The sequence below is a fragment of the Diospyros lotus genome, chromosome 8 (genome assembly GCF_014633365.1).
Source record: "Diospyros lotus cultivar Yz01 chromosome 8, ASM1463336v1, whole genome shotgun sequence".
NCBI classification, from domain to species: domain Eukaryota; kingdom Viridiplantae; phylum Streptophyta; class Magnoliopsida; order Ericales; family Ebenaceae; genus Diospyros; species Diospyros lotus.
This window is the reverse complement of record NC_068345.1, coordinates 33930055-33948601: the sequence shown is the minus strand read 5'-3', so window position 1 is coordinate 33948601 and position 18547 is coordinate 33930055. Positions and strand designations below refer to the sequence as shown.

The window sequence follows — 18547 nt, the reverse complement described above, 5'->3', positions numbered from 1 at the left end:
CTTTCCCTAGAACAGATATATATATATATATATAATTAATATTAATTAAATATATAATATAAATATAAAAACATAAATAGTTTTTAAAGTAACATTTTCATCCTCATCCGGTTTCTTGCTGGTTTCCTTAACCTAGAAGTTAGGACGCAGGACGAAGCCATCTGTCATCGTATCTATAAATGGTGTTGAATGAATCGACCACGCGTTGTTGGTGAATTGTAGTTGTTGCGGGGGCTTGCTTTTGTTGAGTTGTTGGGATATGGCGGTTGAAGATGGAGTTGCAGATGATGAAATTGGGGAGGAAATCGACTGGGAACGCCTGTTGGATAACATTCCAGAGGATCTGACTCCATTTGACGACGACCCATCGGATCCGTCTGATAATCCCTTCTCTCTCTCCATCGGCGAGATCGAGCAGCTGCTCATGGAAGACGACAAGGACGACGGTCGCGGGGAGAAGGATCAACCGCCCCTTGATTTTTCCAGTGATTTGGTGTCGGAGTTTCTTCTGGACTCGCCGGCTCCTGATCCGGATCGCTCTGCCCCTCAAGTTGTCAACGACGCCGGCCCCAACAACTCCAATTCTTCTTCTCCTTCTTCTGCTACCTCCGAGGACGGCAGCAGTAGTGACAAGAACAATGCTCGTCCTCGTAGTGATGATAACAACAACGGAAATCGTAACGATCCGATTAGCAAGAAACAGCAAAGGTTCTTTCGAACGCCCTCTTCTTCTTCTACTTCTTCTTCTTCTCTTGGTGGCATTCTTTCCTCTGTTCATTTATTAGGGTTTCTTACCAACTTTTGTGCTTAAATTCCATGTTCACGCAATTTTCACGCATCCACTAGTTTTGAATTTGGACACCCGATCCATTCTACACTATATTGAGATATACAATGCTCCTCCTATCCTAATTGCATGATATATCCATTCCAGACCTGATCCATTCTTTTTATATCTTTGTTTCCTGACTAGTCTATGCTGTTGGCAAATTCTCGGCCATAGTTGAGTGAAGTTGTAATTTACAATTCAATCTCTACCTGTACTTATTGCAAGAAGATTTTGGGTCCTGATTCTGTGTTTGTACTAAGAATGGATTCTTCACATTTGTAACATTTCAATTTTTTGTTTTGTTTTGTTTTGTTTTGTTTTGTTATTGTTATTATTTGGTTCAGGCAGTTGAGAAATCGGGATGCAGCCGTGAGATCAAGGGAGAGGAGAAAGATGTACGTGAGGGATCTGGAACTGAAGAGTAGATACTTAGAAGGGGAATGCAGGAGGCTGGGGATGTTGCTACAGTGTTGTTTTGCAGAAAATCAAGCTTTACGCCTTTCATTGCAGAATGCCAAGGCCTTTGATGCTTCTGTGACCAAGCAGGAGTCTGCTGTGCTCCTTTTGGGTACCAAACTTGAACCTTCTTCCCAACTCCTTTCTTTCGTTGTCCTGCTTTGTATGCAGTTACTTTGTTGTTCTTGTTTCTTTGTTGATCAAGCATCCCCCCGCCCCACCAACCAAACAAACATGGATTACATTTGATGGTGCATATGATGTTTTCATAAGAGTATAGGAATTAATGTCTCTAAGTTGATGTATTATCAGAAATTTTAACCATAAAAAATAAATAGTTTTTTTTTTTGTCAAATATACATTCGTTTTTCTCTTTTCCTAACTCTATTATTATGTTGGATAAATTTCACTTGGCACCCCTGAGGTTTTAGCCAAAAGAAAAAAAAAAAAAAAAAAAAAAAAAAAAAAAGCCTTGTGCTTTTGGAAATGACAGAGACTTTCATGTTGTTAAAAAGATAAGGCAAAAGGATCATTTTGCCCATGCCAATCTTCTCTTTTCCCTCACTTTCTCCCTGTACTCTACACTCTGTCAACGGTTGAATCCACCAGAGAGAGAGAGAGAGAGATAACAAAAAAACCCCATCGCCATTGGAGTTGATTGAGAGAGAGAGAGAACAACTGCAAATCCCAATCTTTTTCTCCCCTCTACCTCTCTGTCTTTCCCATCGGCTATGGGTTTGCAAAGATGGATGGGGTCTTGTTTGTAGAGCGGGAGGGAGGAGGCAGGGACTTTTCGGCAGTGAGGTGGAGGGGAGAGAGAGAGGAGATGGGGGGAGTGAGAAATTTGAGGTATTTTTGTTATTTTAAGAAATGTAAGGGTGGTAAAGTAACGACAATTGGGATAGTGAAGTGAGTTTAAACTCATATAAATGAAGGTTTATGTCATTTTAGAAACACGGTATTTTGTATCTTTTTGCCAAACCTTGGAGGTGTTGCACAAATTACCCTAATATATTTGGTTTCATTCTTGCATTTCTTTGTTGCCATCTTTATCTCGTGTTTTTCCTCCATTGTTCCAGATATGGCGTTTGTGTCAATTTCAAGCTTGCAAGAGTTTGGCAAATAATAAACGTGTCTTTTTCAATATCCATCAGGGATAATGTTATGGTTACCCTGTTTTTGGTAGTTGCAAATAATGAACCCGTTAATTTTTAAGTTTTCAACTTGTATGTCTGTCCAGTAGTGATAATTCTCGTTAATGATTACACTGTTTTGTGGTAGAGGTGAATAGGGATGTAAATGGGTCTCCAGTGGGTCCCCAATTAACCTCATTTAAAATTAAAACAAGTATACACAATTAAAGCTTACTTTCTGTTTAGAATGTAAATGTGGGCAATTGAGAACCCATTTACGTCCCTAGAGGTGAAAACTATCTAGGAGCAAATGTCTACTTACTCCTTTAATGTTACTGATCTCATTTTGTGTTCATTACTTATTAAGAGCAGCCAATCTCCTACGTCATTTCCAACCTGTGAAGATTGGTGGGATGGAACATGCAGTGAAAACATTGTTGTCCCGAATGCTTTTGGTCATTCTTGTCCTTGTATTTCTTTATGCACTTGAAGCATTTTGATAAACTCGTGATGGAAATTCAAAGCCTGAGAATTCTGGCTTTTCTCCTATTACATCTTGATTACTGATTGATTTTGGTCAAGTCCTGAGAAAAGTCACTCAGGTCAGGTGCCTAGAAAATTTTGTCTGTTTGTCTGCATGATTGAATTTATAGTAGGGCCTGTTTTGATGTAGCCGGTGAGACTAGCTGCAATGTCCATTGTAGACTAGTGTTAGGGCATGAAGAACTCAAACTTTCTGCTTTTAAGTTTATTCACTTATTTTATATTATTATGATTTTCTGCATGTGGACGAGTATTTACCTTTGATTTTGTTGCAGAATCCCTGCTGTTGGGTTCCCTGCTATGGTTACTGGCCATCATTTGTCTGCCCATTCTGCTCGGACAGCTCCAGTTTACACTGGGGGCGGTTCTACTAGAAAGCGGAGACAAGAAAAATCTGGAAAGTCAGGTTCCAAGAAAGGCAAAAAGTAATGTATTTGGATTTCAGGTATTCCCATCATTGACAATATTGAGCAAGAGATGCAAAGCTTCGAGGAAGAGGATGAAGCGGAGTTCCCTAATTCTACATGTTTTGGCTTGACCGGAGGAGTTCTGGTGCTTTGTTTCTCGTGTTTATGGCCTTGTTATATTAAGAGTATTTTAGGGTCTCACCGTCCAAAATCAGAAGCCAGTCTGTTACTCTGTTGGCTTTTATGCTTTATTCTAGGAGTCAGATTGTTTGGAACACAAAACTAGTTTCTTTACCCTCTTTCTTCTCTCACGTTATGTTAATTTATCTATCTGTATCTATAGTGCTTATATGTGGTAGGCAACTTTATTGTTTTAGCAATCAGACGGTGAAGTATCAAGTTTGATTTTATTATAAATTTATGCATACAAATAGAAACATATCTTAAAAAGGTTTTTTGGTGCATTGGGGAATGATACAGAGAAGTCGTAGCCGTGGATAGAGGGCAATGTTGGTGATGGAAACGGTTGTTGGTTTTCAATGAAGATAAAGGGATACATAATTAAAAAATGTAATATTTAATTTTTGATATGTAAAATGTTAAAGGTTTAATATTTTAATTATTAAATTTTTTTATTTTAAATATTTATTGTGACAGAATATTAGTGAGTCTGTTTTCATAAATGAGACACTACGAAATTGAGTATTTGAATAAATTAATTGGTTTGTTACGTTCTTTTAATAATTAAAAAATATGATATTTGATTTTTTAATATGTAAAAATGTTAAGATTTTGTATTTTAATTATTAAAAAATGTTAGATTAAGGATATAGGGTGATGAAACTAAATCTAACAAAGAAAAATGATAGATATTAGTTTTGCTATATTTTGTTATTGAGAATAAAAGAAGATATCTCCTTTTAGGTTAGTGATTCAAATATTTAAATGTTTAGAATTTAGGACTTATTTGATTGGCCATCTTTTTTCATGAAAATTTGTTATTTTTTACCCAAATTTTAGCTTTTGAAGTATTTGATTGGGCAAATTTTTCATGGAAACTATTTTTCATATTGTAGTCAAGTGACCCTCAATTCTCAAATTTGCTGAAATTGATTTTCCCAATGGGGGATGGATTTTATTTCCCATGGAAATGGAAAACTCACATGCCACACAGATGCTTTCTCTTCCACCACTGTCCACCAACGAAGAGCAACAAAGATCGGCCATTGTTGATGGCAGCGACGACAAGCAACGAAGATGGCAACAACGACGGTGGCCACTGCAATTAGTAATGACGGCGATGGGGGGAGGCAAAGAAGGGGAGTTGGTTTGGGAGGAAGAGGAAGAGAGAAATGGACAACAAAGATGGCTGCTGCAATCGATGATGGTGGCGATGAGGGGAGACAGGGAAGAAAAGTGGGTTTGGGAGGGAAAGAGAGAGATGGGTAGTGAAGATGGCAGCGGTGGCAATGGCCGTTGCAACTGGTGATGGGTAGCAAAGATGGCCGCTACAACCAGCGATGGGGAAGGCATAGAGCATAAATAGGTTTGGAAGAGAGAGAGATGTGGGGGGAGACATGGAAGAGACTTATCGGTTTGGGGAAAGAATTCGATGGAAAATAAAATTGTAATCAAACATCAAAAATTAAAAAGTATGTCAATTTCTAGATTGAAAATTAAATCAATCAAACATTCTCAATTGATAATTTCTATGTAAATAATTTATAGGCAATTGAATTGCCTATAACTTATTTTCTTTCCATGCAATTTCTATACTTGCAATCAAACGCACTCTTAAGTCCAATAAAGAGAAATGGTAGAGATTAGTTTTGTTATATATTTTATGATTGAGAATAAAATAACATAGCGTTTTTTGGGTTAGCAATTCAAAGATTTAGATGTTTAGGTGGTGTTTTATTCGTGTTTTAGTTTTAAGTTTGAATTCATTTTCAATTTTGTATTTTGAGTGCCTGTTTTGAAATTATTAAAACTTGTTTTTTTTTTTGTTATTTTGAAAAATTATTTCTCAAAAACTAGAAAACGCGTTTACTTTGAAATTTTAATAAATTTATTTTATAATATTTTATTTAATAAATTTAATTCAAATAATTTAAAATATAATACAAGAGATAATTGATAATCTAACCGTATATAATGCATTAAAGTTATAAAGTGTTTTCTAAAGCAATTTTTAATTTGACTCACTATTAATTCCATAATAAATTTGTTATTACTTACAAATTGAAATTTGAAATTAATTTTGAGATTTAGATTACTCACAACATAAACATTAAAAAAATTATAAATCATAAAATAGTAAAATTTTAATTTATTGTAGACATAATCCAAAATCTTTAAAATATCATTATAAAGAAAAATGAATAAAAAAAATCATATTACATATTCAATTTGGGCGTGGAGGGTGATGGCGGATCTAGGCATGGTAGAAGGAAGAAATCCCCAATTCTCAACCTTGAATAGGAGAAACCGCAAAAGGAAGAAATAGCAGAAGGAAGAAACGATCAGTGGTGGCGGGCGTGATGGTAGATTTGGGTGTAGAGGGCAATGGCAGGCGATTAGTTGTGGTGATGGAGGGCGTGGATGGCAGATTTGGGCCTAGTGGGTGGGGGGGCAATGGCGGTGGCAGGTGTGGAAGGTGGTGAGGGTGGTGGCATGCATGGATGGTGATGCGCTTGCGTGAATGGTGGTCGTGACCGAGTTTGAAGAGAAATAAAAGAAAAAGATAAGAGTGAAGAAAGGAGAAATAAAATTTTTCCGTGTTTTAGATTCAAAGGTTGTGTTTTGACTGAAAACAACCAAAATGTGATTTCAACGTTTTGAGTTTTCTGTATATATTTTTTTTGTTTGTGTTTTAAAAAATGCATTTTAAAAAATAGGTAAGAAATGCATTTTGAGTATGTTGAAAATGAAAAACGAGCTGAAAACAACAAAGAGAATATGCCCTTAGAATTTAGGGTTATTTTAAATTATGGGTAATTTGGTTTTTTTCTCCTATTTAGATAAATTTTAATTTGATGTGTTTCGCTAACTGACCTTTTTTATGACATGACGCTTTATCTTTTCTACGTATATGTTCTATGTGATTTAGATAACAAATTTGTTTAGTTTAAATTAAGATAAAAATTTAAAACAATCATTTTTAATAGTTAAGACACATAGTCTTAATGTTTTTGTATATTTTTAATTGTCGATGGAGCACAACAAAATAGTTAATCTATTTAAATATTATTAATTGATCATTCACGTGGTGTGTCACTGGCGAAAATATGTGCATTTATGTGTGCTAAATTTAATATAATAATTTTTAATAATTAAAATATAAATTTTTTATATTTTGTCCACCAACAATTAAACCATCGCCAAAGAGAATAGATTTGATGAAGCTCATAAACCACGAGTGTGATTTTGTTCACCCCCTTTAACGGGGGTGAACATCACCCTCACAAAAGTGTGAGATAATTGTCGTTCCGTTGCTTTTTCACCCTCACAAAAAGTGTGAGGGTGATGTTCACCTCGTTAAAGGGGGTGAACAAAATTGCACTCATAAATCACATCCAATATTTGATTATAAAAGTTTTATAAGTCATGCCAAAATTGGGGATGATAACCAGTGCAATCAGTTATAGGAGTCTTTATGTAAAAATGGTTATATTTATATGATTATTAGATTAAAAGTTTTTGTTTTATTTTTTTGGGACGAAAAGGTAAAATCTTTTACCTTAAAGATCTCACAACTCAGCTTAAGATTTCTGTAGGAGAGATTAATCACTGAACTCAGTAGCGAGATTTAAACATGAGACCTATGACCAGCTATATAGCGGTTAGAATTCAAGATTTTTTGAGACTACCACATGTACGGTCTCGTTTGCTGGACTATGTCGTCGGATAAATTTTTATTTTATTATTAAAATTAAAAGTTGGGAGGGGACAATAGATGGATGCTACTCCCTCGCGTCCCTTCTGGAAGCGGCAAAGCAAAGGGCGTTAGGTGGGGGCGATGGATGGTTTTTGGTAAACTCGGATGGCGGTGACGGGTGGATACGCTGGTTTGGCAAGTTGGTGGGCGGATGCTAGTCTTGAACTGTCGATAATACCCTTCACCGCATATTCCAATGGAAGATTCATTGCTCTCCCACCGTGCATCCGATTCATTATTCATCTCCCTCCAAATTTCGCTTTGTTCTACTTTTTCCAAAAGCCGGGATATCCCCATCCCATATATCCACTAACACGTGCATTTGCGACGAGAAGAGGCTAGTTTCGTCAATTTATACCTTAATATATGAGATGTTTTAAAAGTATGTATCCTATATTCTATAGATTAATCAAATAGACACACGGTTTGACGAACAATTTGCGGCAACGAACAAATGCTGTTAAATTGCGAATGGGACTCAAATGACTTGGAATTTTACTACGGCTGAAGCCCCGAAATCAGCACCGCTTGAGCTTGAGGGTCAAATTACTCTTTCCAGGGTTGGACCGACGGTGGTCCGAGTAATTTCGCGGAGATTGAGTGGCTGTATCGTAATAATCCTTGGAAAAGACGGGCTTTTATGTAGCACCGAGATACCTGGCCCCTTGGTTGTATCGGCCAGACCCCTGTCCTATAAAACCGCTGGCCCCCAAGCGGAGAGACAGAGAGAGAGAGAGCACAACATCGACATCAACAACAGCCGCAATAGCAACAAAGCACCGCCAAGTGAGTAGGTAAAGCCGAAGCGTGGTGCCAAAGCATAGCAAAATTGTAGCAATGGATTCTGACTACGGACTGCCCAGGGAACTCTCCGATCTGCAGAAAGCTCGATCCGCCTACAAGCCGGAGCTTCCTCCGTGTCTTCAGGTATTCCTCTCTCTCTCTCTCTCTCCCTCCGAGTCTCCCCTCTCCTTTTTCTAGGGTTGCGGTCGGCGATACTCTTGTTGCAATCCTTCAACTATCCGTTTCATTACTTGAATCGTTGACTTTTGTTTACTCCATCAGTGAACTTCCTGCACGAACTTGGTTATGAAACAGTGCTTAACGCTAGTGCTGCTAACTGAGTCGCCCGCCGTTCGTTTATTTTTCGAGTTTCTGGTTTTGGTGAAATCCGAGATCTAGTTCCTACGTTGATCTGCGCTTTTGGAAGGCTTAGATCTGATTCGGCAGCAGATCGCTTGATTCTTCATTCTGTCAAAATGTCTCGCTTGTTTTCTTTGTAATATGTTCCTTCGGCTGTGTGTTCTTAGTTTGACACGTCTTGCTTGATTTATCTGATTGTGCGGTGGATGAATTCGTCCAAGCTAAGCATTAGTGTGGATATCTGAATTTTATTAGCTCAGTGAACTAAATCGTTCTTGCAATTTCTACACTTGATCTGTGTTTTGACTGATATTTTCTGCGGAAAATCCAAACTAAAAACTGGAATTGCATCTTGTAAAAGCTGGAATCAAATGGAGAAGCCGAAAGGCTGGCTGGTTTTTCCATTCTTGGTCCTTCCAGTGTTGTGAATGCAAAATCTCTCAATTGAGGTCTATATTTTTCTCATGCAGCAAGCTGCACTCATAACTAATGCTGCAATACTTTTTTTAATGCTTCGACCTTGAGTTGGTTCTTGACTTGGTGTTGTGAATTTTTAAAGAATTTCTGCCGAAAGTTCTTTAACCTTTTACTTTCTGGGAGTTGGTAGTTGCAAGAAAGTTTTGTTTTTTTTTTCCTTGAAAAATCAGGGTGTTTTTCCAAGCCGCAAAATATTTCTTTTTGAAAAGGATTAGACAGACAAAATGTTCTGCTATCATTTTTCTTTTAGTTTCATTTCTGTACACTCTTAGTTAGATTTCCATGCACAGATGCATATGCCAGCGGATGATACTTTCACATAAACACATCTACTGTTCACCGCATTGTTGAAAGATGTGAAATACAATTTGTTCCAACCCCATGCGCTCCAACCCCATGCGCCCCTTTGTTATGCTATTCTTGTATATGCCGTGACACTGAAAGAATTTGATACACATGTTGCATGATTCCTATGTTATTATATTGATGTTTTTATGTGGTAAAGTCATCTCAATTCTTTTCATGCGCTCAGAAACAAGTAAAAAAAAAAAAAAAAAAGATAAAAGAGAAGTTTTAGAGGAAGTTCTGCAACCCCGTCCTCAAAATAAATGTATTGAAATTGAGATCTGCCGTTTATCATTGCCTTGTTCTTTCTAAGGATAGCCTCTAACTTGCCATCGGCTTTTCTGATATATTCGTATTTGGCCAAAATCCTTAGGCTAGTTCTATTAATGCATAATGCATATTTGAATATTATCAATTTGTTGTTATACTTACTGGGTATATATTGGTGTTATGTTGTTTACACAGGGAACTGCTGTTAGAGTGGAGTATGGCGATACCTCCTCTGCAGTTGATGCCTCTGGTGCCCATACCATTTGTCGCACCTTTCCACACACATACGGTCAACCTTTGGTTCACTTCCTCAGGGCAACTGCAAAGGTTCCTGATGCTCAGATAATTACTGATCATCCAGCAATGAGGTACATATTTCACTTGCACTGACTACTTGCTGTGTTTGCTACGCCTATGCAACAGTTAGTTAGAATGTTCAATATGATTTTATGCTGTGCTATTGTTATTGTTATTTTTACTTTCAGAGTGGGAGTGGTTTTCTGTGGAAGACAATCTCCTGGAGGGCATAATGTTATATGGGGTCTTCAGAATGCTCTCAAAATTCACAACCCTAGTAGTACTTTGCTTGGTTTTCTGGGTAAGTGGCAGTCTTTTCTGAAATATTTAGTTAAACTCTTCCCCCCTCCCCCCCTTCTCCCTTTTCTTAATTGCAAGACCCACTTCAGTTTATATATGCGTGTGCTTGTCTTTGTATCTTGGAAGTGGCTCATTTAGGGGCTGTTTGACAGCATTATCATTTTTCATGTTTTGTTAGAAAATGAAAACTGAGCATGATTTTTAATAATCTATTCTTTGTAAAAATTAAACAAATATGAAAATACGTTTGATAACATCCATTTTGGTTATATATTGTAATTTGTATAATAAACATATGTAATAATTCATCTAGATTATTTATGAACAAAAAATTCTAATTGTCATAAATAATTTTTAATGTGATCATAAAATATTATTGATAATGAATTTTTTTGGAAAGAATCACATAGCCAATTTATTTATTATTATTATTAGTTGTGTTAATTTTATCAATCACAAGTAATGGATGTCATGTGGCGAGGGTAGCCATGTAATAGCCTAATAAAAGAGGGGTAGTATTGTAATAAAAGGGGGTGGTGGTTACGGGTAGAAGACTGTAGAATAACAGTAGTTAGAAGATTGTATTTCAAATATTGGCGCCAATCCTCAAAGGAGGGGTATATAAGCCAGCAACCGCGGCATTAGTGGGCATGCTTGAATACAATTGAATTCTCATTTCCCTCTCTTCTCGTGTTCTATCTCTCGATTCTCTCTCTCTATTCTTCTCTCTTTGTTCATCAATTCCCATGCAATTCCTCCCTGAATTGCGAGAGAATTCCCTGTCAGAATCGAGTTCTGACAATAGATTGCAATAATGTTATTGATACTATATTATAACTTTTATTATTAATTCTACTACTGAAAGCAACACTGGTTTTTTTTATATTAGTATCAATATAAATTGTAGTATTACTTGTGTTATTAATAACTGTAGTTTTAATTGTGTCATTGTCATTATAGTATGTAACAGTAATGGTTAGTGATATTTTAGTATTAATAAGTGCCATTAATCTGTTAATAATATTAATCTCATAACATTTATAATATTAAGTAATAATAAATTATTACCATTAACACTATAATATTAATAATATCATGAATAATGAATTATAGTATTTAATCTGGTAACGTGACATTCATCATAATATTATAATAATGCAAGTGTTATAATATAAAATTGCAATGATATTATAGGAGGATGCAATTTTTTTTTTTAAAAAAAGACAGTTCTTTAATTGTTTCCAAAAATGGAAAAAAATAAATAAAAAACTTCATTGTTATCAAATGAGCCCATAATTTCTTATGAAGTTTCTAAATTCTAAAATTGTTTCCTTTGATAGGTTATCTGGTTGATAATCGATTCTTTTCTCTAGGCGGCTTCTTTGTGTGACATTGTCATGTTTCTTGATTGCATAGCCTACTTCATTTGTAATGACATCTGGCCTAGGTTTATTATGCTATCATTTCAAAGTTTCATGGAGATTTGCAATTCTTGGGATATTGTTCTTTAACAATCAACACGCTTCACCCATATTTTCACTTTTGGTCCCTATATTAAGAACGAAATTTTTTCATTTGATATTTTTTGAGCTATATGTCTCATTGTGTGTTTCTGTGCTCATGCACTGGGGAGAGTGAAATTTACTTCAAAGAATATTTCTGCCTGTTTCCAGGCGGTTCTGAGGGTTTATTTGCACAGAAGACTCTTGAGATCACAGATGAGATTCTGTCAACCTACAAGAATCAAGGTAGTAGTGAATCCTGGACAATGTTTGTATTTAGCTTTCCATTTCCCACATAGGCTAAAAGTTTATGATGTTATTGAACGTAGGTGGTTATGACATGTTGGGACGGACAAAAGATCAAATAAGAACAACTGAACAAGTTAAAGCTGCATTGGCTACATGCACTGCTTTGAAGTTGGATGGCCTAGTCATTATTGGAGGTACATTGGTTCACTGCTTTAGAGTTCAATATAAATATCAACATATACCATCGGCCAGTTCTCGGTGGTATTCACACCCATGTTGAATACAGGGACAAATTGACTGAGCATTTATCTGGGGTTTGGCTTCAGGACATATGATTCATTAACTTGCTTTTTTCTTTGAAGGGGTAACATCAAACACTGATGCTGCTCAGCTTGCGGAAACATTTGCAGAAGCAAAATGCCCAACAAAGGTCAGTAGTGCTTTTCAGTTATCTTGTGGCACAACACATCATGGTTATAGCTCTTGTTTCTTTCACGAGAGCTTGTCATTTATTTGTTTATTGAGGTGTAACGAGTTGATTTGATTTTGAACATTGCTAATCCAAAAGCTGTCTAACTTTCCATGTTATGTCCTCCTAGTGAGTCAACACTTATGCATGATCATTGGATTTTGCAGGTTGTGGGAGTTCCTGTTACTCTAAATGGAGACCTGAAGAACCAATTTGTTGAGACAAATGTTGGCTTTGATACAATTTGTAAGGTACTCATCCTATACCCTCCAACAGTTAACATGAAGAAATTAAAAGCAAGATGAAATATGCTTATAATTAGTTGATCATCATCATCATCATCACAAGCCTTAAACCCACTCGGTGGAGTCAGCTATATGAGTTCTCTCTTTTCAATTTTTGTATTGAGTTCTTTTGCGGCTATTGTTGTCCAACATGACCTTCCTCCTTTTCTGAGGTTGAGACTTCTTGTGGTAAGGAGAATTGCCTTCAACACTAGAGTGTCAAGGGAATAACTAACTCACAGACAGTGGTGTTTATATTTTGTTAATAATTAAAATATTTTTTTTTTATTTCCATCGATTATAAATTAGTGGTTTATCAAGCTTATTATATTAGGGTAATTAGATACTCAAGGAAGTGATCGCAACTACAAACAATGTTTACCACCTTAAATTTTTTTACAAACAATGTTGATAGAAACTATGATCTATGAGAAGTATATTTTGTTAACTTCTCTTTACATTCTTTTGCCCTTTTCTATTATCTCTTTTAAATTCCAACATTTTGCTGGTTATATCCATACTACTTGACTGAATGATTGTATAGACATATATATGCTAATTACAATATTCTATGACTTGTTTCTTTTGCTGTTCTGTGGTATCGTGGGATTAAGTATTTAGTGTGTGATTACTCTTCAGTTGTGAATATGTGCAATTAAATGTCTTCAGGCAGAATTAAGAGAGTTTATTTTGTCTCATACTCAGGTTAATTCCCAGCTGATTAGCAATGTCTGCACTGATGCTCTGTCTGCAGAGAAGGTAGGGTGAATTCATGCAGCTTAAACACTTCATATTCTGTTTTTTTTTTTTCCCATCTGCTTGCATTAAAACAAAACTGACTGTTGTAGCTTCACTCAGAACTTTCGGGACAATTTCTCGTTTGCTGCCAAATTTTCATTTCTTCCTCCCTCCCTTTCTATCTGGTTTGTGAAAACTAAGAATTTATTGCTTTTATTTGCAGTATTATTATTTTATCCGGCTCATGGGCCGTAAGGCATCACATGTTGCACTGGAGTGCACACTTCAGTCACATCCAAATATGGTTATATTCCTTGTCCTCCGTCATTTCAACCTTGTAATGCTACGACTAGTTTTTCTCTGGAGCCCTTGTGTTCTATTTGGATAAAATACTCTTGATTTGTTCTTCATAGGTTATTCTAGGAGAGGAGGTGGCAGCATCAAAACTCACTCTTTTTGACCTGACGAAACAAATTTGTGATGCGGTTCAAGCCAGGGCAGAGAAAGGTTTGGAGATTCTATGTTCCTGATGCATTCTTTATGGCAGTTGCCTTTATTTATATCTCATTGATGGTGTGATTGCTTTGCAACAGACAAATACCACGGAGTCATTCTACTACCAGAGGGGCTTATTGAGAGTATTCCAGAAGTGTATGCCCTGTTGCAGGTAATGATGCTGTTAAGAGTACAAATCCATTTATCTTTTGCTGTTGTCTCCATGTGCCACAACATTAATTTATTTCAAGACCTTAATGTATTACCAAGATAAGTTTTTTTGAGCAAAAGTGAAATTGAACTTGTTTCTCCAGTCCAATTACATTTGCATATGTGGATATATTAGTTTAATATGATGTTATGGTACTGACTACTTGCATTTTGCAGGAAATCCATAGTTTGCTCATGCAAGGTGTTTCTGTTGACAAAATTTCTTCTCAATTGTCCCCTTGGGCATCTGCCTTGTTTGAATTTTTGCCACCTTTTATTAGAAAGCAGGTTTGTTATCCTGTGTGTCTCTAGATTATGGGAACCAGATGCACTCTTTTTTTTACCCTAATGTCGACTATTCTCCATGTGTAATGTTACAGCTCCTCCTCTTCCCAGAATCTGATGATTCTGCACAGTTGTCCCAGGTATGTAGGCCTGAGATCCTTGTGTTGTCACAGAACAGAAATTTGCAAGCGTTGCTAACTAATTATTGATCTCAATTTTTATTTTCTTTCCAGATTGAGACAGAGAAACTTTTAGCTCATCTCGTAGAAGTGGAAATGAACAAGAGATTGGTAATACATTGCATCTCTGTCTGGGAAAAGAAAATGGGATGAGAACAGCAAAGTCTATGAGATTGTTGGTCTGGCAATGCATAGGCTTTTCTGGTTTTTATTTGGTAATTTACATCTTTAACCTCACTCTGCAATGTTTATTGTGATATGAGCAGAAAGAAGGCACATACAAGGGGAAGAAGTTCAATGCTATCTGTCACTTTTTTGGTTATCAAGCGCGGGGATCTTTACCATCAAAATTTGATTGTGACTATGCTTATGTATGATTTTGCTGAATACTTCACATCGTTTCTCTATTCTTTTTGATATTTTCCTTTTCATTGATGATGATGTTCTGTGCCAGGTTCTTGGGCACATCTGTTATCATATACTGGCAGCTCGTCTGAATGGTTATTTGGCAACTGTTACAAATCTGAAAAATCCAGTAAACAAGTGGCGCTGTGGTGCTGCTCCGATCACTGTAGGGTTATTTTCCTTTTGATCACTTCATAGACATCTCTAGCCATTTTAGGGATTTGATTTTGTGTTTTCCCATCTTCCTGAATCTCTGGTTGAAAGCAGTAGGGTTGATGCTCTTGCTTTACCTTAAAACATTTGTTGTGTAGTTCAGTATTTTTTATCTTTTCCTTTGCTAATCATGGAGAAAACTGACTGTTTGATTAATAAACCTAGGCAATGATGACTGTAAAGCGTTATGGTCATGGTCCCGGGGCGTTATCAATTGGGAAACCGTCTCTGCATCCTGCTACTGTGGATTTGAATGGCAAAGTATACGAGTATGTCTTATGAATTAATTATTTTCTGATGTGTTAAATCTGAGTAAACAAGTATTGTTTGTTTTCCTTAATTTATTTTCTTTATGGGGTTTGGGGGTTAAAAGGGTTTTTGTTATGCATATTATTGTGTTGATCACTGCATAATTACTTGGTTCGTGAATCAAATAAAACACTGCAAATAATGTTCTGTTTCATTGTTGTCAAATCATTGCTTGGTCTTGTTTCCAGCCTGCTCAGACAAAATGCAACAAAGTTCTTGATGGAAGATGTATACAGAAACCCTGGACCTCTTCAATTTGATGGTCCTGGGTCAGATGCTAAGCCTCTGACATTGTGTGTTGAGGACCAGGACTACATGGGCCGAATCAAGGAATTGCAGGGGTATCTTGACAAGGTGCTGAAATTCTGCCCCTTCCCCTACTACTATTGTTACACATATATTCATTTATTTCATCCTTTCTTGTTCTGGGTCCAAAGGAGCACCAACACTTTCTAAGGTGTCATTCCATGTTGGAAACTCATCAAACACAAGCACAACTGTCCTCAACACCTCTAGCACTTGTCGACATTTCTCCTATTTTGAAAATTTCCAGTACCTGAAAACTTTTCAAACAAATTAGGAAGAATTGTCTGTCATGAGAAACACATGTTTATTATTTGGGCACAGATAGCAATCGTTGCAGCAGCAACATCAAGCCTTAATGCCACTGGGTAGCATTAGCAATCATTGCAGGTTTAACCCAAGGAAAAAAAAAGTTGACTTAGATGTGACATGGTATTTACTGATCTGGTGCATACAGAGACGTTTACTTGTGTCTTATTTCTTCAAAAAAAAAAAAAAGTTTTAAAAAAGAAAAAGAGGTTTGTGTTGTGCCAATCTGTTCCTGATGTTCATATCCGTACTTTTAGGTTGTTTACATCAGTTGTGATCAAATGGTTCAAAGATGGGACAAGTTGGCTTTGCCATGGGCTGAAGAAGATTTGATTGTTTTGATTAAATATAAGCAAGAAAGGATTGGTATAATAAATGATGTTAAGATAATGGGAAAAGGATGACGTTTCAAAATTGAACGAGTTGCTTCTACTTGAGCTTGAAGGACTCTGAGATCAGCACGTCACATCATTTTCTGTTCTATCTACGTTCTAGGACAGTAATTTTTTGCTAGTGCAATGCAAGGTAAATTTTATATAGACGTCCAAACATGAAGCAAGAATTTGGGTCAGGATCACAGCTCTGTGCTCCTTGAATTCATGGGAGCGAGTGTTGTAAGCTGGTTTCCTAGTAAATGGTTTAAATAGTACTTGTAGGAGCTTCTTCTTGAGGAACATGAGCTGCTTGAAAACTCCGTTTGATTGAATGGTCATACTGAATTTTCTATAGACCAATGTTGTATGTTTGGTAATTTGTTGTGGATTATGAAATGATAGCATCCTTTTATCTGAGCCAATCTGGTTTTGCCTTCTCTTCTTGCGTCATTTGCTTCTTGCGATGGCGTTCTTATTATTTGCCACTTTGTTTTTTCAGGTGCGAACCATTGTTAAACCAGGGTGTTCACAAGAGGTTCTTAAAGCAGCTTTGAGTGCCATGGCTTCTGTGACAGACATTCTCTCTGTAATGTCGTCGCCATCACACGTTGGGAATACACCCTTTTAGAAGCACAAAGTAGTCGCTGGACTCTGCTTGCTAGAGTTTTTTCGTATAGGATTCTGAGTGATACTAGAATTCCGGTCTGTCTTTTGTTCCTCGTTTTATTTTATTGTTTGATTTATATCATAAACATCTTTTAGTAGTGTTTTCTTCTCAAATTTTTGTTCACGCTTACGAGGCACGATAAACGGGAGGACTGTGTTGATGATTGTGGAATAAAACGTTTGGGGGGGGGGGGGGGGGGGGGGAACCATTTTGGCTTTGAACTAAATAAATCCATCATTGATGCGCCAAGGCATTAAAATAGATTTGTTTTGGGGTGCTGAATCTTTTCTATTGAAACTGGGATTCATTTATGTTGATTGGTTAATCTATGCCAAATGTCTTGATGGATACAGAGCTACTGTTGTTGATATGGTCCCACCAACCTACACGGTATTGTTTCAGTTGAAGTGGAAGTGGTCTGGCACCGAAGTGGAAATGAAAGCTGATGGGCGCAAGCATTTGATTGCAGCAAACGTGCCATATTTTTTCATTTTTGATACGTGGAAACAGGTGTATATGTAGTAGTAATTTCACGCCCTTTCGAACCACGCTTGCCAATTTCTTGCAATCGTCATGGAGCAGCCAGCGAATACGTCTCCGACATGTTGCACAATTTAACAGAGTTGAGCTTCGGACATGTGAATATTTTAATTTTTGCTAATTAACCTATGAATATATGAAATTGTGCTCCCATTATATGTATGCATATCAGTTTTTCTTCACCTTAAAATCAATTATTGACTTTAGAAGGCCATTGTATTACTAACTGGCCTGAAACAAACAAGCAGAAACCGTATTGACCAAGGGGGTAACCTTTTCACTCTAAATTTGTTAAAACACTGGCAGCAGAGGAATGAAAAATTTACCCCCTATTTATTACACACACGTTCAAACATAGAATGGAAATTTTTTAATAAAATAAGTCCTTTTCTTTTCAAGTATGGCCTGTTAAGAAATTCCGTCAAATTTTCACGCAATTTGAGTGGACGTTGTTTGCGTGAAACACGATTTAATTAGGTTTTCATAAGGTAACAAAAAATTAAATATTATGAAAAATCTGAAAGCTCCTTAAGGTTGGCTTATATATATTGATCCACCTCTCATTATAAATTTTTATAAGGTTATGATTTCGAACTTTCTTATACTTTATAGTATGAACATTTTTTTTTTTTGTAATTTTTTTTATATAATTCATAATCATAGTAAAAAATTATGCATATATAATGTAGTATTAATTTAAAAATAATTATTTTATATTTCTATCTTCACTTATAAACTATTGTTAAGTTGTAATTTATTTATAATAATTTTCAATAAACTAATTTATAACCTTAAAATATATTATAACAATATCAAATTATTTCTATAAAATGTATAACATCTATCTATCATTTCATTTTGCTAGATTTCTTTACGTCA

The 18547-nt window shown here is 36.2% G+C and overlaps 2 protein-coding genes across 2 annotated transcripts; both read left to right on the top strand.

Annotated features, from left to right (window-relative positions):
• The first annotated feature begins 104 nt into the window (after positions 1–104).
• LOC127807389 (bZIP transcription factor 60) lies at positions 105–3785 on the top strand. The gene is made up of 3 exons (XM_052345192.1): positions 105–708; positions 1174–1397; positions 3237–3785. Exons 1-3 carry the CDS (start codon positions 260–262, stop codon positions 3497–3499), a joined length of 936 nt encoding a protein of 311 aa, XP_052201152.1. The 5' UTR covers positions 105–259; the 3' UTR covers positions 3500–3785.
• A 4231-nt stretch (positions 3786–8016) lies between these two features.
• Positions 8017–17225, top strand: LOC127807386 (pyrophosphate--fructose 6-phosphate 1-phosphotransferase subunit alpha). The gene is made up of 19 exons (XM_052345189.1): positions 8017–8232; positions 9736–9908; positions 10026–10138; positions 11811–11885; positions 11969–12082; positions 12251–12318; positions 12525–12608; positions 13347–13400; positions 13603–13683; positions 13793–13886; positions 13973–14046; positions 14262–14372; positions 14465–14509; positions 14603–14659; positions 14815–14919; positions 15003–15119; positions 15332–15435; positions 15664–15829; positions 16961–17225. The coding sequence occupies exons 1-19, from the start codon at positions 8143–8145 to the stop codon at positions 17087–17089; spliced, it is 1854 nt and encodes a 617-aa protein (XP_052201149.1). The 5' UTR covers positions 8017–8142; the 3' UTR covers positions 17090–17225.
• The last annotated feature ends 1322 nt before the right edge of the window (positions 17226–18547 follow it).